Raw genomic sequence first — 23865 nt, 5'->3', positions numbered from 1 at the left:
ACAGAAACATACAAAGCCAACAGGATACTTTAGTGCCTTTGGGGTGAAGTAATTCTGGCAGAGATTTGTGTTGAGTGATTTGTACACATTGGTTTTAGATTCCAGGAATTAGGAAGATGAGATTACCATATATGGCAATGAGCACGCTATGATTGACAGCTTTTGTAGCATTGTTTCCTGGAAGACAAGTGGATGCTTTATGTTTGCATATCGGTGTCAACTTCCAGGAAAAACAAATTGAGATTACCATACATGGCAATACGAATACGGTGATTAAAAGCTTGGGTTTGTGGCATTATTTCCTGGAAGACTAATGTATGCTTATTTTTGCATACTGGTGATAAATTCCAGTTGATGTTGCCATGTATAGCCTTGAGCAGTGATTGACAGTTGTCGCACTGATTCCAGGAAGACTAGAGGATGCTAATGGGTATCTGAATAAAGTATCAGATTACAACCGTCGGCTTTCAGATGTATCGACCTCTAGAACCCTTTCCTGAAGGCGGAGCGCCTAAAAGGTTCCGGATGTTCTGTTGTGTCTATCAGACGTGCCCTTTTCTAGATTTAATGTAGCGTGCTGCAACGGTTAGTGACGTGTGATTGGGGCCGTACCAACTCAACTTCTTGGTTCCTCGATTTTTACGTGAACTTAATGTTAAGGGTGGGTGAAAAAAGAATTGGAAAGAAACAGGAGTCAGAAAGCTGTTTCTAACCGGAAAATGTGCACTCGTAATAAATTTAGAAATAAAGACGATTCCAATCAACTGTTGATGCCAAAACATTCGAATCCCGGTGTTTATGTTGATTGATATACTGAATCTAAATGTGTTTTTTTTAAGTAGGAAAAAGTATAGCAGAGAAATGTTATTGAAATTGTCTTATATAGGGGAACCCTTTCCTCAAGGGGGAGCGCCTTTAAGGTCCGGATGTACTTTTGCGTGGGGTGTTGTAACGGTTGATGACCTGTGATTGAGGCCAAGCCAAGCCAAATTCTTGGTTGTTACATTTTACATAGAAGAAATGGAAAAGGGTGGATGAAATAAGAGTAAAAATTGAAAAGAAACAAGAACTGCAGACTAAAGACTAAGTCTGTGTATTGTTTCAGAACGGTGATTTGCGCTCGTAAAGAATCAATGAATAACGAATATGTTCATCAACTGTTGATGCCCAAACATGAACATTTTGGTGTTGATGCTGATTTATATATTGACTATTCGTTTTTTCCATATAGGAAAAAGTTAAGCAGAGAATGAAAAATTTAATTGGAATTTTCTTAATCAAAATATGCATGTATATCGTTTCCTCAAGGGAGCATCTTGGGGGTTCCGGATGTTCGTTTGTACATCAGACGTTCCCTTTTTTAGATGTAATGTAGCGTGCTGTAACGAATGATGACGCGTACGTGTGGTTAAGGCCGAGCCGATTCAAGTTCTTGGTTCCGCGATTTTATGTAAGGTTAGCGAAAATGGTGATGGTAGAATAAGAGTAAGAATGAAAGAGTGAATGACCAGTATTGCTTACAAAAATGGCAACATCTATAGATAGTCATGCTGCAAGGCTAATCTAGCCTACATTTATAACTTCAAAATGTTTTATGCAACATTACATGAGGTACATTATAGAAGTGGAACGTAAGAATGCTTTTAAAAAATGTACTCATAGTGAATCAATTAATAAAGAAATTTAACTATTGATGCCAAAATATGAGCAATTCTGGATTTATGTTTATTCATATTCTGAATGTTACAATGTTTTACAAATAGCAAAAGATAAAACGGAGAATCCGAGAACAAAACTTTTAGTTTGAATAGCCTTATATATGCCTCCTTTTGTACTAAATGCAACGTACTGCTATAGAAGCTGACTGTAGGCTCCATTGCCCTGTAACGTACAGTATAAGTGCTTTACGATTCACTCAGACACCCGGTAATGTATTTCCCGCAACCTTTCAGACCGACTACTTTTCAATTATCCCAGACGCTAGTTGACGAGTTGCTTCCTGCAAATAAGATGTTTTAACATTTAAAAGGCCCATCAGTCCTTCTCCGCCCACGTATAGATACGGATTGATAAGGTCACGGTGTAAGGTTTGGGTTTTAGAATCCATTCCATAGACAACACGCCATGTTCTTATTCCTTACGGAAAGCCCCCCCCCCCCTCCAGTAATTTACATTAATTAAAAAAAACTTCTTCAACGATTCAAAACTTAACAAAAAAGAGGTTTGAAATATGGGTTGGACACTCAACTCAACAGACAATACGTCATGCGCCTTACTTCTTACGGGCAGCCAGTCAACCATACTTTACATGAATTAAAAGCAATACACAATGAATAAAAACTTCAAAAAAGGAGATTTACCCATTTGCGCGATTTTGACTCAAATTTCTTGAAAATGTAAAAAAAAACAAAAAAAAAAAAACACGCAATTTCAGGTCAAAAAACGCGCGGTGTGGCGCAGTCTCCCGCTTTAATGCATATGATGGCGCATGTCCAAGATCAGACCATCATTAGCTCACTGAACGTACGGGCCACCCCCGAAAGTGTAACAAAACGGCCCCTGAACTGCCCGGGGGGGGGGGTCCAATTGGGACCCAAGCCTTGATGGATATGATGGCGCGGGTCCAAGACCATCATTAACTCAGCGTACCCAATCGATTCTCCATTTGCGCTTTCAAAGCGGTTCACATTCAATACTGTGGGCATGATCAAGTCTGCTCTGGGTCTAACTTCCAACTAATGGGGCCAACTTACCCTGGGAACCAGACTGTTTATTGGGTCTTTCAGCTGGTTCCATTTCGCTGGTTCACTTTAGCCAGTTCCTTCGGCGGCCCAGAGCTGCAAGCCCGCCGATACCGTAATTAACGTATCGGGGGAGTTCTAGCCCAAGATGTGACCGGCCCTTACCAACAGGGGCAAGGTCCCCCCCCCCCCCCCCGGCTACAACTCTCCGGCGCGTTGATTAAGATCGGGCGGCCTGACTGTCTTGGGCTGCCGGAAGAAATCGCTAGCGGTCCGGTCCTAGTCTAGGCTCCCAGGGTAGGGCCAATTTTACCTCCTTTTAATATATTGGCACAAATGTGGCGTCGTGTGGAGTAACGGTCAGGGTGTTTGCCACAGTACCAAGAGGGCGTAGGTTCGAAACCGGTGATAAGTGACCGACGTTGTGCCCTTGAGAAAGACATTATATAGACGACTTTCCTAACTCCACCCAGGTTTAGAAATGGGTACATGACTTCAGTTGGGGAAATAAGTGCAGTAGAGGAATGGGCTCCGCCTTCCAATACCGTGTCCTAGTCTACACACAGTGGATTAACCCACTGCCCCTACGGCCTCATAAAGCGATGGGGCTAACTTTACCTTCATTTATTGCCACAGACAGACAGATATACAGACCGTGACTGGTAAGACCTAGACCGTAGCTGTTCGGGGCTCTCGGTTGTAGCTAGAATCGATAAAGATCATGGAAAGGGGCACTTTGCGACTGACCGGACAGATGTATCTGATCAGCATTTATTCTGTTAAGTTGTCATTGCTGTAGCTAAATCTTTGATTTTGTGATAAAAGTAGATAACAATACCGCTGCAGTACCTTAAAAAGGCGCATTATCGAACTTGACCTTGCTTCCCGACCCCTACCCACCAACCAAACACTATCAGGATCCAACCATGGCTTCTCGATTTATGTATGCTCTTTACACGCTCCGCTCCATTTTTTCTTCACTACAAAGTTCTTTAGAATTATATTGAACCTGTTCTTTAAAAACATTTTCTAGCTACACACCCATACGTAGAAACAGAGTGCAACTGTCAAAATGATGAACTGATCAAATTGAAGAGCATTGTGCTTGTTTGCCCTTTGAATTTTCTTACTCATTGAAACAGAACAGAATAGAATGGAGAAACGTGTTCCTCCCACGGATAACACCCAGGAGAGCGATTAAGTTTTTCCACTTCTAACTGGAGTAGAGAAGATCATCAATCTCCCGTTACAGAAATAGCTCGGCTCCTAACCTTCGCGACATCAACTGTCGAGCACATAATTAAAACGCCCGTGAACTCGTCACGACCAGATGATGGTGATGAAATAGTTAAAATCAACATGGACCCTTGTTCTTCAAACATTTACCCACATACAAAATGTCACGACCCATCCATCCATCACAGATATCCGGAAACACAACCATAGACACACACAGCCATACGCACACAGACACCAAAAGCAACACCTTCATTTGTTATTTTCATAAAGACAGGTTTTCCACCCACGGATAAAACCCAGGAGAGCGATTCAGTTTTTCCACTTCTAACTGGGGTAGAAAAACTCATCCATCTCTTAGTAAAGAAATAGCTCGGCTTGTAACCTTCGCGACATTAACTGTCATGTATGGGTGGTTATGAATAGGGCGTCACAACGTTACTCTTAGCAGGCAGGATACTCAAACAATACATACAGGATGGCATTGCCACCGTGATATAAGATAGATACTGAAGTTTTGATGTCAATAACCGTCACGAAAGAGAGAGAGATCGAGAGAGAGAGACAGAGAGAGAGAGAGAGAGAGAGAGAGAGAGAGAGAGAGAGAGAGAGAGACGGACAGAGAGTGGGAGAGAGATCTAGAGAAGGGGAGAGAGAGACACACAGAACCTCACCGACAAGCTGAAAGTAGTTGAAGGAACTAATCTCCTATTGATCCAGCGGTGGCAGGACGACAGTACCAATGGTGTGTGTTGAGTAGTATAGATCAACCATTACCTAGCGAGTTGCAGAAATAGCTCGGATTGTAACCTTCGCGACATCGACTGTCATGTATGGGTGGTGATGAATAGGGCGTCACAACGTTACTCTTAGCAGTCAGGATACTCAAACAATACATACAGGATGGCATTGCCACCGTGATATAAGATAGATACTGAAGTTCTGATGTCAATAACCGTCACGAGAGAGAGAGAGAGAGAGAGAGAGAGAGAGAGAGAGAGAGACAGAGACAGAGGCAGAGACAGACAAAGAGTGGGAGAGAGAGATGGGGAGAGAGAGATACACAGAACCTCACCGACAAGCTGAAAGCAGTTGAAAGAACTAATCTCCTATTGATCCGCGGTTCCATGCAGCGCTGAGTCCCACTCCGCCTCATTAAGTCCGCAGTACCTGACATTGGTTTCCCGCCCCGCTGAGAGCGAGAAGAATAACTCCGTCTCCTCCTGCTGACCTGAGTGGGATCGGGGTCACGTCGCGAGACCTGATCGTGCGTCTCTGTCAGGGGGGGATAGAACTAGCGGAATAAAACATTGCAGTCAAGAGAAGTCGAGGAACTCTGTGTTGCATATTTTGTGTTCAAGAAGCACGCAGCAGACATGTAAATACTCCCAAGTATAGTTAAAAACTGTGTGTTTGTCTGTTTGTCTACCAATCCGTGTGTAGCCATCTTTTCCTTTTTCTGTATGTATGTATGTATGTATGTATGTATGTATGTATGTATGTATGTATGTATGTGTGTGTGTGTTTATTTGTTTGTGCGTGTGTGTGTGCGCGCGCGTGTCTGTGTGTGTACGTGTGTGTGTGTTTGCACGTGTGTGTGTGTTTGCGTGTGTGTGTTTGCGTGTGTGTGTGCGTATGTATGTGTGTGCGTGTGTGTGTGTGTGTGTGTGTGTGTATTTGCGTGTGTGTGTGTGGGGGGGAGGGAATGTGTGATTGATCAAGAACCTGATGAAATTACTATTTTATCATATTGCATTGGACCAAATTTCAAAATGTACGAATACCTGACGGTGTATAATCACACGTCGATATAAGCTTGCCTATGACTCCTCGCTCTCTGTGGCGGTAAATACAATATTCCTAACTATCATGGGAATGAATGTACTTCTCATGATAATTAGGAATATTGTATTTACCGTTTCAACCAAGAAAAGTAGCTCTAAAAAATACACATATACTGTATTATCATGTCCATTATGATTAATTATATCATAATGCATCGAATCATATCTTAGAATGCACGACGGCCAGACGATTTGTGATAGAACATTGAGTAAATCACGTCTATGCCTCCCCGCTCCTTTTACCGGTAAATCCAATATTTGCGTCGTGCGGATGGATATTTCAGAGACAAAAGACTCGTTAAAGGTCGTGCGTAACCGCTGGGTCAGACGTCATGCTGCGTTACAGGACTGGCACCGATTCTTCACTCTCATATCAATGTTTCAGTTATGCCCCACAGACAGACACCGCTTATACCCTCATTCCACTAGGACGGCGCTCTCGCCGCGCACTTCTTTGCTACGAAAGACGAAAACGACAATTCTAGACAGCTTCCTTAACTCATTTCTAATCGCTCCGAGGCATGATTCCAACCGCTCCGAGGCATTTCCTTCCGCTCCGATGCATTTCCTTACTCATCGCGATAGAATTTCCTTACACACCGCGACAGTATTTTCATACGCACCGCGACAGAATTTCCATACGCACCGCGACAGAATTTCCTTACCTACTGCGACAGAATTTCCTTACCTACCGCGACAAAATTTCCTTACCTATCGCAACAGCAGGATTCTTACCGCTTCACGGCGGAACCCCCCCCCCCCTCCCACGCCCATACGGACCCGAAAGAAATGAGTTGAGGAAGCTGTCTCTAATTGTAGTTTTGGTCTTTCGCACTTTGCGACCTCAAATCTAACAGGGCGCGTTCTTAAGGATGAAATTAAATTTGGTGAACGATGTAAGTTTGACAGATCTTTGGTCGCATCACGGCCACAGCCACACAAAGGGGATGTTACGTAAAATTTCGTTCAATTATGACGAAGCATGTACGTGGTTTCCAAAGTATGACATTTCATTTTCAGACTACCGTATCATTTGATATGTCTTGTGATGGAAGCCTATATTTCATGCATTATTTCTGGTCAAGGGTCCCAGCTTTTAATCGAACTGCCTCTAAAGTAAAATGAAATGAAATAAAATAAAACAATCCAAGAATAGTCCATCCACATTTCGCTTGCTGTTCACGTTTTCTCTCAGAGACAAAATGTTACTCCCATGATATAGATCAAACGTTTTATGTTTTAATCATAGGTTTGGAAATGAAACCAACGTGTCCATAGTATTTCTTGTCTAAAGGCGGCATCTGAACGAAAACAACCCAAGAATAGTCCCACCACAATTACTTACGCTAGTAACTAGCCTTATTCATAATTGTAGTTTTGGCATTGAACCCACGTTATAGTATTTCCTGTTGAAGACTAAAGAGACTGAAACAGTCCAAGAAGAATCCATTTACATTTTTGTCTGCAGCTCACGTTTTATTTAAAGACCACATGTTGGTCCCGTGATAGTAAAACGTTTCGTGCTGTCATTATAGTTTCAGCAATAAGACCAGAGAGTCTATAGTATTTCCTGTTGAAAGGCGGCTTCTAAACGAAAACAACCCACGAATAGCTTCATCCCAATTTTGTGTGCTCTTCACGGTCACCGTTAAGACCACATGTTGGTCCCGTGATATTAATAATCGTGATCACGGCTTTGGCAGCAATCCTACAGGTCTAAAGGTGGCATCTGAACGACAACAACCCAAGAATAATCTCACCACAAGTACAGTTACTAGCGCTGTTGGCAATCTTAGCTTTGGCAACAAGCCCCATGGCTATAGCTTTTCCAGTTCGAGGGTCGCATCTAAAGAAAACAATCCACAATCCGCATGATATTCACGTTACCTCAAAGACCACATACATGTCAATAGTATTTCCTGCTGTACACTTTGGTTACATGTTGATTTTGTGACGTAGAAAACGTTTTGCATCGTAATTAAAGCTTTGACTGTATCAAAGCCCCAGAATATATTCCCTCCGCTATTCCATGTTCCCCTCACGTACCCCCCTGCCTCCCCGTTGATCGGGTGATCTGTTGTCATAGAGACCATTACTGCCCAATCAACCCTCATCAACATCGATGGGGGACCGCTCGCCGCATTGATCGTTCACATTAGTCGCACAATTCAGTCCTCATAGCCGTAATCTCAGCATCATCTAGAGCGGAGTAATGCGCCCCAATCTCACGCCTTTTGCGCTTAGAGATAGGAATTAATCTCCAAGCAGATGTATGGGGCTCGGTGCAGTGTTTTACGCGTGTGTTTGGGCTTTTCTTTGTCATTTCGGATGGTAACATAAAGCTGGCGGCCCCTTGTATGAGGGAGCTTCGGGCTTAAGGCTCAAGAGTCAAACCTCTGCACGTAAAAGAACCCAACACACTTTTCGAGGAGAGTGGGGGTGACCCGGTGTGCTTGGCTAAAACGCGAGCCGTAGTGAAGCCGCATTGCACTACCACTTGTGATTTGAAGAAAAACACCGACACAAAAAAAACCATCAGGCTTCACCTCAATGACAACTGCTGTACCTTTAGAATGTACAATATATGCACTCTTTCAGGCAATATTGTACTTATCATAACTATACATACATGTAGATGAACGATGTATGGTATACATGTATAATGAACATATTTGGTTCAATGCTTGTTGTTTGAAAAAAAAGATATGTGAAGGTGGGTGGCTTAATATTTATATATATATAGCATTCAGTATTTTCAAAAGCATACATATTCCTAACTGATTGCTAACTAGAGTTTTTCTTACACAGAACCAAGGACTTCATTCTTACCTGGTTGTGAAAGATAACTCTAATGCTATATATAATATGATTTAGTAACCTGAGGCCACACTAATTTAATTAATAGGTTCTCAGAATCCGCTCCTATGTTTTCTTAACTGAAAGGATAGATACAACTGACTTTCCATTCAAGGTATTTTCTGTCACAAATTTACTATGCAACCTATGATTTCCTAGTGTATGAAAATAATCAAACCGCCTTTACAAGCATCTTACAATGTAGCTTCATTTTATCAATAGACAAAATATTCGAAAACCATTACATTGGTGCGGCCTGATAAAACTATTCACGCAAAAATATTCACATCATATCTTTTTCTTTCAATCAGAAAAAGAATATAGAGAGCACAGAGGTGATATACTCTATCAATTAGCTAATATCCAACATCACCTCAGAAATTACGTATCCATACTATTCCTATCTGCTAGACGAGAGAACACGGCCCGAACTTCTCCCAGTCCCTAGCAATGATGCGGTTCCCTTTCCTGTCTCTGGTGAAGTCTCTAACCCTGAACCTGTCCTGAAATGACTCTCTCTTCACGAAGTTCTCGTAGTAATGCATCAGGTCAATATCCTCCTTCTCTCCTCTAACGTATTGCACCATTAGTATCGAGAGACTGACGACGTAGAATAGGAGGACGACGATGATGTATATGAACGCGTTGGGGTCCACTGAAATACCGTAGGGTTCGTCGTGCAAAGTACCGTTGTTTGTCACGTTTTCCTTCAGGAACCAGTCAATGTCCTCCCGAAGGCTGTCGTTGAGTGGCCCTGTACGGCCTTGGAGACCTGCGATCAGCATGTTATATGCTTTTCCTGTCGACAGTAGTTTTGTTCCTATCCAGGAGAAGCCTTCACCTTGCTGATGATAGAGGCAATAAATTGAAGGTTGTTCTATCTAACCTGACCAGTTACATTTGTCTATGAAGTTGCTTCTTGGAAACCTGCAAACAGCATGTTTTATTATTTTTCCTGTCGCGAGTCGTTTCGTTTCTATCCAGGAAAGCCTTCACCTTGGTTATTATAGAGGCAATAAATTGAAGTTCGTTCTATGGAACCTGGCCGCTTACATTTGTCATTGATGTTGCTTCTTATCTAAAGAAAATGGATGCCAAGTTCCGTTTGACATCAATACAAATCTTGGAGTTGTAAGATGATAAGGAAATTGAATAGCTCCTGGCTGGTGGAATCGCTTGTCGTTTGATTTCTATCCAGGAGAAGCCCTCATCTTGCTGCTTGAGACGATGAATTGCTGTTCATTGTGCCAAACCGGGCCATCTACGTCTGTCTATAATGCTTCGTCTTATCTGAGATATCGATAGAAAGTTCCATTTGGCATCTATGCAAAGCGTCCTTCATATTTCCGATAGACAGAACGAATAGCTGATGTCTGACAGCATCGGCTGGTATGTCTTTCGTCATCGAAGATATCTCTCAAAAATTCGGCGTAGATACTTCCTCACATTGCCGGTACAGAACATGCCTAGAGGCTCTTGGCCATACACGGTGCCATCTACGGATATCTTTAATGTTTATTGTCAGAGATATCTGTGATGATCGATGATGAAAAATGAATTACTGCTTGTGGCAGTGTACTGTGGCAACCTCTGATGTCTACAATGTTTCTTGTCGTTGAAGTTATCGATCCAATGTTCGGTGACATTTACTGCTATAGATTAAAGAAATGAATTGCTGCTCATAGTATCGCAGGATGTCACGGATGTCTGCAACGATTCTTCTCACTAAAGTCATCCATCCAAAGTTCGGCCTCACAAATCCTTCACAATTCCGATACAGGCTGAGAAAATAAAGTGCTCCTCAAGGTTGCACATAGTTAAGTCTACGGATGTCTTCAACATTTCTTCAAATCCTCCTCAAAAGAATGTATCAAAATATTTGTTTGGTATTCCTTCAACGTTCCGAGCACGGTTTTCTCCCACTTTGCTCATTGACTTCCAACCGACTATCATATTTCTTCTCATCTGTCCGAAGGTCCTGTTGATATCTGTTCAACGTTCGATATAGAAAACCATCACATTACTCATGAAGAAAATGAGTTGCACGTCGTAGAATCACACGGTGCCTTTTGCTGTTGACTGCAATATATCAAAGACACCCGTCAATGATGAAAACCAATACATTACTGATGAAGAAAATGAGTTGCAGTCAATGGATACTACCTGAAACGTCTGACCGCTTCCAAAATCTATGAAGTTGTGTATCTTATGACCTGGATATCTAACCTTCAAAATGAGTTGCAGTTCGTGGAATCACATGGTGCCATGTCTTCAGTATTTCTGCTCACCAGAGAACCGTAACTGCCTCATGTTTGCTCCAAAACGACCTCCACACAACCCATCAGCACACAGCGAGTGTCTCCAGTCCTCTCTTGTCGCCACTGTGTTTTACAAATACGAGGCAGATCGATATCACAAACTACCTGCACATCTTCTCCGACCTCTTCTTTCCCGTGAGGCCGTCCTACGGTGTCAAGTAGTCGTGGATCCTAGGATTTTAAGGCCAGCAGGGGATCCTACGGTTTCCCAGCGGCAGCCCTGGAGCCATTTTGGACGTGAAACGTCGGAACGAAATTACTGTGTGACGTTTTAGGGTCGATCCAGGATCACCTGTGGGGAACGTAACATAAATTGCATTTCAATTTTTCATCACAGATTGTACACAGGTGATATGGTGGCGATACAAATGTTGTGATATCTACAGTAGGGAATTTACGTTGCATATGAGTCATAGAAATATTTGTCTTACTGTTATGAGAAGTACAGAGAAATCAAATAAACATAATTATAGCTAAACGCTAGTAGCCATAGCCGAAGCTGTAGGGTTGATGTGAATCAGGAATTTACTATGGTCAACATTGGCTGAAGGAGGTCTTATTATACAAAGGAATCTACATTTCCTAAATGCGTTCATCCCCCGAATTGTCTTATCCTGCATTTCCTCCTACATATAAATCATTACAGAAAATCGAGATGAAGTTAAATCGACGAATGTAAATGCAATATTCTGAAAGATTATTGTTATCGAATAAGCTTGCAATATGCGTGTGGCAAAAAGGTATAAGTTGTGACCTGTGCATAGCCCAATGGATTTTGTATGCACATATAAAAATTTGTATTCATAGAAATCAGATTTTCATCAAATCAAGCGATTCCCGTTTAGATGGCAGATATTTTCTTAAACACAGATGAGTCTGAGACACATTAACCTTCTCCCTGCTGCCTAACTCTGTAACTCATAGAAAAGGGGTTGTCAAATGTCTACTTCAGTGTGCTGAAGGTTAAGGTGTCTCGCAAGGTGCTTCTCATTCATGCTTGCACAGATGATCATGAAATTTGATCAGATTATAATTATTAATCCATTTTTGCCATAGGCATCACGTAAGGAAAGAAGAAATACCTACCTACCTAAAAAGTAGGAATGGGCCTGTATATTTACCGAAATTCAGCCAAGTACACCTTGTCATCCTTACTCTTATGATAAGTGTACTCGATTCTTTAACGTGCAGGGGATTTGATACCCCTGAAGCTCCCTCATACACGGGACCTGGCATCTTACGATGATAAAATAAAAGCTAAACCTCTCAACCGCTATCTGTCCAGAAATTGACGTTAACGTATTAGTCATACCTGAAGCAACAGTCGGAACAATTTGAAAGAAGATATGTACACGGCCTTAGATGACCTGAAATATGATATGCCATCTGAAGACCTGCATCAATACAAGCTGGTTTCTAAAAGTTCTGATTTCAAACGTGATCTTGTCGGGAACTGACGTTAATGTATTCTTTATACATGAAGCAACAGTCAGAACAGTTTGAAAGCAGATATATACAAGACCTGAGATGACCTCAGATATAAAATGACATCTGAAGAATTGTATATAGTTGGTTTTAAGATATTCTTTTTCAAACGTGATTTGTTTACATCAAACGGACGTCATACAAGACCTTATATGACCTAAGATATGATATGACGTCACAAACCTTGTATATATATTGCCAATAAATGTTTCCAAACGTGATTTGTTTATGAACTGACGTTAATGTATTCTTTATACTAGGAGCAACAATTGGAACAGTTTTAAAGCACATATACGCAAGACCTTACTTAGATAACCTGGATCAAAAGATGACAGAAGAAACCCTTCTTGCGTCAAATTATTCTGGTTTCAAACAATATCTGTCCATAAACTGACGTTGATGTATTCTTTACACTTGAAGAAACAGTCAAAACAGGTTGCAAAGAGATGTGTACAAAGCCTCAAATAAAACAAGACATCGGAAACCATGTATATATCTATCAATGAAGGTTTATGATACACCAAATAACAGTTACTCAAGCAACTGGGTATGATTTTGTAGCCTGGAATCCAAACCTATTATAGCTCCCGAGTCTCCTCTTTGCAGAGAGGAGACTCGAGAGCTATAATAGGTTTGGATTCCAGGCTAATGATTTTGGACAATTCCAAATTCCAAAATCGTATCCTGTTGCTTGAGTAACTGTTATTTGGCATGTATATATAATTCTGTCTTTAGCTATTATGGCTATTACTACTGGCATAAGAATGCATTAATGTCGCTTTGCAGAAGGCTGATATTCAAGAAAAGATGGGATATTTATCTAACACCATTTCTCAAATCATATTACATCACATGTTGTGACATGTGCGTTGGAATGTGAATAGTGGCTCTTATGTTGCATGGTTTTGATCAGAAGTACGCCCACGTAGTGAGCACTCTGTTAGATTGAGATTGCTTACAAACTGAAAACGTTTGTTTCTTATCTTTGGAATTTCATTATAATTAGAATACGGGATGAATGACGAAGACTTGCTAATTAACAAGTCAGTGGCTTCAAAATACACAAACAGTTAATAATAAAGCAGTGTAAAAGACGAAAGCAGCCCTGTTGCAATAAGACCTACTTAAATAATTAGACCTGGACTGAAATTATTAGTTACAGTTTGACAGTGTGTTTGACACCAATTGAACTCAATGTAACATGTGGGGCTAAATGAACATGCAATTTTTCAAAATGAAAGTGATAATAACATTGCAATTATAAGTTATATTTCACAGATTTCTTTCCAAACGTGAACAGGGAAATAATATCAAATGTGGTAAATGTTGGAGATAGATGATTGAATACTTGTCAAAATGTACAGAGCAGGCGAAGCACAAATACGAAATTTGTTCATCCCTTTACCAACTGTTACCTATTAAGAAATACGCGAAGCAAAGCCTTGGCATCCCTGTATCTCCGGTTACCCATTACGAAATACGCGAAGCAAAGCCTATGACTTTGTAAGCCTTACCTGAACACAGCGCTGACAGCGTGGATTACACGGCTCCTCCGTGCTCGTGAATCCGTCCCCTGTTGCCGCCACAAGATCGTCTTTAGCTTTAGAAGCACGTCTACAGAATTCAAGGCCGTCCTCGCGTATAAAAGGGTCGTATATCGTATATAAGCTCATATAGCTGTGTCCAAACATACAGGAGATAATCTTGTTCAACGGCCGTTACTCTGATGCAACATTGACCAGAGAAAGAGACTCAGCAGCTGGAATAGGTCTGAAAATCAGGCTGTACACAGAATGTGCCTTACGTTCTGGAAACGTGCTGCTTGTAGATCAGTTCAGCATCACAACCAAGTCCTCCCGCCCACTAGGATAGGTTTACCCCGCTCCCGGGCTGCTTACAAAGGAGTCGGTGCTGTTGAATCCGTCCCCGACATAGACGATAGACAGCTCATCAGTAGTGACGCGGCAATCTCAGCACGACATCGTCCTGTTGCATTGCTGCCACAAGATCGTCTTTAGCTTTAGAAGCACGTCTACAGAACTTTAAGGCTGCGTTTGTGTATACAAGGGTTTATATCTCGTATATAGGCTCCTATAGCTGTGTCCAAAGACATATAAGATAATCTTGTGCAACGGCCGTTACTCTGATACAACAAAGCCGAAAGAGACACATCAGCTATAAAACCATTGAAAAGCAGGCTGTATACCGTATGCACATTACGTTCTTGAAACGTGCTGCGTGTAGATGAGTTCAGCATCAAAACCCAGTCCTCCCACCCGCCAGGCGAGATCTTCCACGCTCGCTGGCTGCTTTAAGAGGAGTGGAGTGCTCAAGATAGCTCTTAAGGGATCGGAGAAGAGGCGAATGTTAACGTCGAGGCGTGCTCGGGAAAGTGTGACTAAAACCTTAGAACAGCACTTCCTGGATTCACAGTAAAGTCACGCGTACTTTGCATCAGGGATAGTCGCAAAAATGCAGAAAGAATTTCCGGAACACTGTTGACATTTTTGTTTGTTTTTTGTTTATGATTTTTAAAGTCTTAAGCAACAGCAGCACATATATCCGTGAGAGAGAGAGAGATACAGTGTGTGTTTGTGAGAGAATGGGGGAGATAGAGATAATAATTGAGGCAAACACAGAGATCTAGATACACACAGGTAAGCTAAAACTACACTTTCTTCATCGAGTGACGTTATTGACACAGATGTTTTCCAGCGTAAATTCAATTTCCTTTGGCAATGGCAGATGAAGTTCAGACACGCTCCCCATGTGACGTCAGAGCATTGGCCCGTACTCTGTGGGTCGCACATCAGACACATATGAATAGATTATAGGCTGGCGTGTCTCCGTAATGACGGCAGTTGTCGGCTAATGGAATACACACATCCATCTCTGACATAACGACGCTGTATGAAACGTGCTTAGAGCGTGTTTAAAACTGAACGATTTCGTCCGCCGAAAATAATATTGCCAGGTTAGTAAAACATAGGATATTGGAGATTTCTTTTCTCACAACTAGTAAATCACATCACCTGCTGACATTTCGGTGTCTGTCAGACACCTTCTTTAGAGCTTCTGACTAGAGTACTGCTTCTCACCGCTATAGGTAGGCGAAGTAGGTGGTCCTGTTGCGACGAGAACACTGTCTCAACTTCATCTGGTTTTGTTACTAGGGTAGCATTGAGTATCTTTAAGGTGTAAAAGTGGGTCTGGTCTTGTTAATGGAGTTACTGGTTTTGAAGTTACCTTGGATACTTGATCAAGTCCATTTAGCTAACATACACAATTTGCAAGCAGCTAATCTTCATGGACATAAAACATGCAAACTATATAAAAGTCATACTTCTAGGATTTATTTTTAGAAGCTCCTGCCGAAACTTAGATTTAATAGCCGATTGAACGGCATAAGTCAAATTCAGGCACTGCAATGTTATTGCTCTATCGTGGGATTTTAATTGTTGGCTTTGTAATTGCATTTCATGCGTAACTGTAATTTAGTAATTTTCGTTTTGAAAACTTCCCTTTTATTATGTTTAGCCATAAGTATGGCTAAACATATTGTTTTCTCTCATGTTTCTTCTTCTTCTTCTTCTTCTTCTTCTTCTTCTCCTGTCAAATCTTCAAATCGATTCATCTCTGTCATTTTTTGACCAAATGACCTGAAATTTGGTACAGAGGTAATGTAGGCAAAAACCAATGTGCGTTCTTTTCCTTGTTTTGATATTGACCTTGAAAGTGATTTTATCGAGGTTTTTAAGCTATTTTTAGCATATCTTGGCCTCCTGCGCCCTGGTATTTCAACCGAATGACCTGAAATTTGCTGTATATGTGGCTTGAACAAATATTTAAAGGACTACATTCCCATTTTTGGCATACATATATTCAAAACGATTTATTTTGGGCTTTCTTGACAATATTTGCCACTTCTGTCACTTTCAATACTACATATGACCTACAGGTCGTTGACCCCGAGTGCCTTGCACCTGGGCAAGCTGGAAGTTTGCTTACGAGGAGGAAAGACCGGACATAAACATTTAACGTGATTATCGGGAAAACACCATGTTCCCTTAAACTCAGTGGTTAAATTGCAGTTTAGGAAATTTTATAACAGAAAACAAGTTAAATCAATGATTTTGTGAATGTTTATTCTAGCATTAGTTATTCCAGATATTTTCAAACTCCAAATTCTTCAACACAACACGGGAGATCGTTTCTCCTCAGACTGGCGCGACACTCCTGTCAAAATTGATTGATGATCTCTCTCTGCCGCCGACTTCATACATGATCAAAGGCGGGTGGTAGGCGGTGCGCGGGGAAACGTAAACATATAATGTAGCGAAGTGTTGCACAATGAATTCTCACGCTGAGGGGTACATGAAATAATGCTTACAAAATAGACCTCTATGAATCGGGCTACATTCAGCAATGGTAGACGGATTCGGGGCATGCCGCGCAAAACACATGGTCTCACTGGGGACAGGCGTTTTGGTCCGGCACGTTGTCGCAGCGGTGCGTCGCCGCTACGCGATCGAAAGCACGCCGCTGTCTGTCTCGGACCAACACGCGTCTCCCGTGATGTGTAGCGTCCACCACCAGGCCTTCCTACATGTCCTACGTACGGGCGTATGGATCGTAGAATTCGGCAAAAAAGGAATGATTAGGCCAGTAGAGTCAGTCCCCGGTAAGGTCAATGATTCGCCCCTTTGCACTAGCTTGTAACGTTAAATGAATGTACCCTCTGGTGGCCAAACTTCACTGACAAACTTTCTCCCTATTATCATCATGAGCTTGCGTTAGTCTGGTACTAGTGACTATTATGTGCCGGGAATGTTTATCTATCGCACGCCTTGGAAGGAAGTTCAGCCATGATAAATGGTCGGCCGTTGCGAAAATTTGGAATCCCATGCTGTTGATTTTCGTGATTGAATCTGTAAGAAAATATATTTTCATGTCGTTCATGTTTTTGGGACGGACGCCGGGACGGGGTGAATTTTTTCTATCATTTTCGTCCCGTTAGTAATGCAAATCGAATCGTGTTGCACAAGAGGCAAAACACTAAAAACGTGGGTCTTGTGGAGTGTTTTGGAGCGGGAAAATGCCGGATATTAGCGGTGCCGAACAGTGTACATCGTCGCGCGCGGGTGACGCTCCGTCAAAACAAATCCGCTGGTGGTCTAGCGCGGCCACCGAAAATAGGCAGAAACACACAGGAGGACTTAGCACCTTCGTTTATGACGGCAATTGTGAAAATCTTTTGTTACAAATTGTTCGAACATTGAAACATTTGGATAGATGGTTTGAAACTGTTCTAAATAAAGAGATTTTTGTGTAGTTACGTTCGAAATGTTTCCAACGTATGTGAAATAAGTTCAAACATGTTATAAGTTTCAATTCTAATTGTTTGAACACTTAAGAACTATTGTGACTTAGACATTCTTTTAATCAAAATAGTTCAAACATATTACAAATATTATACTAAAACCCTCTCGGTGACTTTGAATTGACTCAAATATGTTGGTCATTTCCTTCGTCTCCTGTCAAATCTTCATATGTATACTATGGAAAACTTCATTCTTCCCTGGGGTTGATCTTTTTTAATTCAATTTTGAACTGGGTTGATTATGCGCAAGAGTGTAATTTTCAGCGGATATTTTTCGACTGGTTTACATGGAAATGGCACGGAATATCCCATTCTTGCAAGGGGAGGATTCTTTAATTATTTTTCAATTTTGAGCTGGAATGATTATGAAAAAGTCCATTTTTTAGCAGAAGTGTATTTGTTAATCAATTAGTGGATATGGTTGTGGACTGGTCCATATTGTGTTGAGGTGCTACTGGAAGACTCAATTTTGGACTGGGGTGATTCATTTTTTTAGCGCAAGTATTTTAGAATGGTCCATTGTTATTTTGGGAGAGTCCATTTTTTGCATGGCGAGGAGTATGGCTAAACATGCTGTATTTGCTCGCAAATGTTGCCTTTCTAGTACCTTCTACTTCCCTATGTGAGCGTTATTCTGCTTCTGGATATCATGTGGTGAAGTTGTGAAGGTATTACGGGATAGAAGTTGATTCTGCATTGCGACCGAAAGATTCGGGTAGTAGAACTGCGCCATCTAGCGACTTCTTGGTGTCAACATGTACTCCGTACTCCACTACTCCTTCTTTTATCACATTGCCCCTTTCCGTTTGTATTACAAGAACTTTTGATTATCTATTTCTCAATCTGAAATAGGTCAAGCATTTACACTGGCAGTAGTATTCGCCTTACCGATGTTGGTCGCTTATACTGTAAGATTAATGAAACATAGATCAATTTACATTAGGAACTCACAGGATATGATAATAATGACACCATTCACGAGAGTTTCAGTTCCAAAAGGAAGTTTATTTACATCTTTATGGAATGGAATCAGAATATTTCATTGACAGTACGAATCAAATACAGACTACACTGTAGGTACATCTTGCCTTTAAATTGGTCTCTTATCCATTAACCTACAAGCAAAAGTTGCAAAATTCACATTCTATCAACATTCTTGCAATTATCAACCTTTCACGTACTAGTACGATGATGAATTGTACAGGATTTAACAAAAGGCAGTCGAGATCAAACGTCTCCTTTCTCGGCAGATTTATCTGACAATTTGTAAGCTGTTAACATCATGTACTGTAGGCTTCGTGAGACGACAAACGTTGAGTGGATCGAAACCAATTCCAGAAAACTGCAGCATCCTGCTTGGCCCTGTTTGAAGAGGAAATTGTAACATTTGAAGTGAGAAGAGGTAGACAAATATCCTGCCTTTTATGTCCCTAAGCAAACTTGTTGAAGAAACAGTTGTCGCTGATTTCAAACGTCTCCACTTAAGAATGCCCAGCTAGTTTATTGTCTACGGCTAAACCTGTTTGAAGAGGAAATTGTAACATTTGACGTGAGAAACGGTAAACAAGTATCCTGCCTTTTATGTCTCTATGCAAACTTGTCGAGGGCGCAGTTGTCGCTGATATCGTTTGTCTTCCTTTAGAAGGACCGGCTAAACCGGAGACAACTGAGCTTGTATAACATGATCTGAAACTGTACACAACAGGATTTTAAATCCTGCAACATCCTGTTTGGCTCTGTTTGAATTGGAAATGTCCATATTTGAAGTGAGAAGAGGTAGACAATTGTCCTGCCTTTTATGTCCCTAAGCAAACTTGTTGACGAAACAGTTGTGGCCGATTTCAACCCTATCCATTATGGAATGTCCAGCTAGTTTACAGTATAAGGATAAACCGGAGACAACAGCGCTTGTTTAACATCATCTGAAACTATACACACACAGAATTTTACATCCTGCAACATCATGTTTGGCTCTGTCTGAATTGGAAATGGCGATATTTGAAGTGAGAAGAGGTATCTTGCCTTTTATGCAAACTTGCCGACGAAATAGTTGTCGCTGATTTCAGTTGTCTCCACTCGAGAATGCCCAGCCAGTTTACTGTATAAGGTTATACCGGAAAGAACTGAACTTTAAGTCTCTTGTATAACATCATCTGAACCTATACTCAAGTAGATTTTCTTCAATCCTCGACATTTAAGCCTTAAAAAAGGAACGGCGAAATAACAATGTATCTCATTTACTGAACCAAGTCTGTGTGGCAGTCTTAGAATCAAAGGAATCATTTTTGATGAGACATTGCCTGATATCGTTTAGGATCTAAAGTTAGAAACGACTATGCTTTTTGTATACTTTTGTGTGAATTTATTATAACTAACATCAAAACACAACCGTCTTTTACAATAGTACAATACATTTTTTCTCAATATGATAACATCATCATCATCATGTTTCATACTCTTGATAAGTATTATCATAAACGGTATGATACAATCTACTACATATAACTGATTTATATATCTATATAATTAGAAATCTTCGAACATGTAATCATGAATTGTATGTATTTTCCCACGTGGAATAAAGATGATAATGGTCCATGGTATTGATTTCAACTACGATACTAAACTAATTAATGTGCGTCTGTGTGACGATGGCATGTTCTCCTTTTCCTTTTTTTGCACTATACAACAATCTAAGACTATCAACACAACACATTTTAGCTTACATAAAAAGACTTATTACATATATAACGTCATGCAAGACTCAAGTCACGACTCAATATAATACTTTCATAGCATTCTTAAATAATTTAACATCATTTGAGGTCTTTTTGAATCTAACAAAACACGCATGTCGTCTATCTACTGCCAAAAAAGGCATCGTCTCCAGATATAGCTGATTGGCCCGGTGTTTCTCACATTATGTCTTCTCCTTTTTTCTAACTACAAATTTAATTTAAAACAGATACACGGTCAAGGTCATTCAACCACAATATCACAATCCATCGTTTCTTCCTCTTCTCTTTTTCTATATTCTATATACAAAACCAATAGTTTGAAATGATGTTTTTCTATTACAGGTTATTCCTTTATTCTACAATGTTATTTAAACTGTCGTACCCTGTATTATTTTTGCTCCTGCTTTTCACGTTTCAAAATTTTCAACAGTGTATATTTTTCAAACAGTACATTATTCAATCCATACAAAGGTATTTTCAATAGTGCTTATTACTGTCTTTGTTGTCTTCGTAACCATACTACATGCACTTCAATAAGTAGTATTTTGCTCGTCAAAATTTAAGAAAAGGTTGTTGTCTATGCTGTCACTCCAGGAATTTTCACGGCAACATCTGAAGGATATATTAAGCTCATGGTATGCTTCTGCATTCAAAGACTACATTCTTCGATGAAAAAGTTTTCTACAGTTCGTAATGTTGTCCACCCTGTCTCTCCAGAAAATACCATTATTCAATGGCCGTATCTAAAAGTTAGATATTAATGCTCAAAATTTGCTCCTTCGGCCAATACGAAGACCTCCTTACTATAGTAAAGAAAACTGAAGTGTCAAGTTTATCGGGACTAGCCAAAACTATCATGCAAGGAACCGCTCAGGAAGGAAGACAGAGGGGTAGGCAAAGGAAAAGATGAGAGGAGGAATAAGGATGACACTACGCCCCCCCCCCCCAGAACACCAAGAATTGTGAAGAACGCTGGTTGCTAGATCTTCTGTGGTGATCCAACAGTACTCAGACTAAGGGGTAGATGAGATGCTATACCTACTTCATCTAACAGTACATGCTTCGATCCGAAACGGAAATGAGTTTCTTGGAGAGTACCAATTAGCGGCACATTGATAACCAGGCTGCCATCTTTTATCCACTGCGCGAGCAGGAAATGGAATCTTGAGTGCCTCATCTTTAATCCTACTCTTCTGCGAGGAAATGAAGTCTCGAGAAGCTTATGGTGACGCGATGTTCGTCTTTTTAATCCTCTTTGGCCCTCAAATACGTACTTCTTTCTTGAAATATCTGAATATATCTATGTCAGAGGGAAGCTCCTATTGGCACTAAAATGTACTACTGAACGCATATTAAGTTATGAACATGTGAAGACTTTGTTAATTAGTGTCAGACTTTAGACCTACACATATTACAAGCCACTAGGCCAGGTGTATTCTGTGTGACCTTCGTCCAGACGTTTATATTTTGGAAAGCCTGTCAAGGTGTGTGTGTGTGTGTGTGTGTGCGTGTGTGTGTGTGTGTGTGTGTGTGTGTGTGTAGACATGTGTGTATGTGTGTGTACATGTGTGTGTATGTATGTGTGTATATAGCCCGTATAATCGCCCATCTGCGTAACACACCAGCTTCTGTATCTTTATTTATGTAGCCGGTATAATCGCCTTCCGGCGTAACATACCAACGTGAACTGGCCTGGACACCCTAATGGCTTTTCTTGTTAATTAAGCCATCTTTTTCAAGTACTTTTGTCGTTCTAAAGACATGTGTATGCTGTTCTGTTCCCAGCAGAATTTGTTTGGCAAGGACCCCCAAAGATTTTGTCGACTTTTTAAAAACATATCTATGCTGTCACTCTACGCCCAGTGGATGGTTGACTGTGCGAAGTGTGCTTGGCTAGGACCACCTAGCGACATTTCCATGGACTGCAGCAGTGTTTTTGTCAACATTCCTAAAACATGCTGTCGTTCTGCGTCCAGCGAACGTTTGTTCGAAAGGTTGGTGGTGTCCGGCTGTGCCAGTCCAGGCTGTGGTTGTGGTGGGTCGGTGTCCGGCTGGACCGGTCCAGGCTGTGGTTGTGGTGGGTCGGTGTCCGACTGGGTCTGTCCAGGCTGTGGTTGTGGTGGGTCGGTGTCCGGCTGGACCGGTCCAGGCTGTGGTTGTGGTGGGTCGGTGTCCGACTGGACCAGTCCAGGCTGTGATGGGTCGGTGTCCGACTGGACCAGTCCAGGCTGTGGTTGTGGTGGGTCGGTGTCCGGCTGGACCGGTCCAGCATGTGGTTGTGGGGCGTCGATGTCCGGCTGGACCAGTCCAGGCTGTGGTTTGTCCGGAGGGTGGACAGCTCGATGGGCGTCGCTGCGGTTGAACGCCGGCTGGTGAAGTTCATGGAAAACATCTCATCTTTGCGTCTGGAAAATAATGACAAACAAACAAAACTATGGCAATCAGACTCAATCTGGCTAATTGTATTGTCTTATGCTTTGTAGTGCCTAGAACATCTCGCCTTTACGTCTGTTGAAAGACAGGAAAAATATCAATAAACTAATAAAAAAAAGGAAGTAAGAAGTAACCAGTAAGCGCGGAATACTCTGCAGTGACTAGCTAGTCAGAGGAAATTGATTTGTTTAGGCCTTTAGCAGTACTCAAGAAGGTTCTGGAAAATAACAAAAACATGCATGCACACGCACGCGCACAACAAACAGACATACAAACATACAGACAAATATACCAGCACACAAACAAACAAGCAAACTTACGGCCGGAAGCGTTTGGGGCAGCACTTCGACCCGCAGAGTGTCCGCCTGAGCGTCATGCGGAAGTTCTCCCCGTGCAGCGCGTACAGGAACGGGTTGACGCACGTGTTGACGTCAGCGATGACGTTGAGGAAGTACCAGACGGTGGCGTTCACGTTGTGACCCACCACGAACCTGAGGAATTGTTAGAATGATTGAATGAAGACCTTTACTGCACATTTTAGCCACGCTGGGCTATGTACAGGTCACAACAAAAACGAAACATGTTAAACAGACAAAATAAAACTAACTATCATCAGATTAATTCTGCCAGGAGACGATAAACATCAGAACCACGACGATGACCATGGCATGCGGGTGATGCGACTCTAGTTTGGTCTAGTCTAGTCTAGTCTAGTCTAGTCTAGTCTAGTCTAGTCTAGTCTAGTCTAGTCTAGTCTAGTATACTAGTCCACTAGTCTACTAGTCTAGTCTAGTCTAGTCTAGTCTAGTCTAGTCTAGTCTAGTCTAGTCTACT

At 41.4% G+C, this 23865-nt stretch overlaps 1 protein-coding gene across 1 annotated transcript; it reads right to left on the bottom strand.

Moving 5' to 3' along the window:
- Positions 1 to 20872: 20872 nt before the first annotated feature.
- On the bottom strand, positions 20873 to 23701 carry LOC136424580 (uncharacterized). Its single transcript, XM_066413193.1, has 3 exons — positions 23694 to 23701; positions 23352 to 23522; positions 20873 to 23003 (listed from the first exon to the last, which is right to left on the bottom strand). The coding sequence occupies exons 1-3, from the start codon at positions 23699 to 23701 to the stop codon at positions 22547 to 22549; spliced, it is 636 nt and encodes a 211-aa protein (XP_066269290.1). The 3' UTR covers positions 20873 to 22546.
- Between the last annotated feature and the right edge of the window lie 164 nt (positions 23702 to 23865).

The sequence above is a fragment of the Branchiostoma lanceolatum genome, chromosome 18 (assembly GCF_035083965.1).
Source record: "Branchiostoma lanceolatum isolate klBraLanc5 chromosome 18, klBraLanc5.hap2, whole genome shotgun sequence".
Lineage (NCBI taxonomy): Eukaryota > Metazoa > Chordata > Leptocardii > Amphioxiformes > Branchiostomatidae > Branchiostoma > Branchiostoma lanceolatum.
The sequence above is the reverse complement of the archived record's forward strand: the minus strand, read 5'-3'. Positions and strand labels throughout refer to the sequence as shown.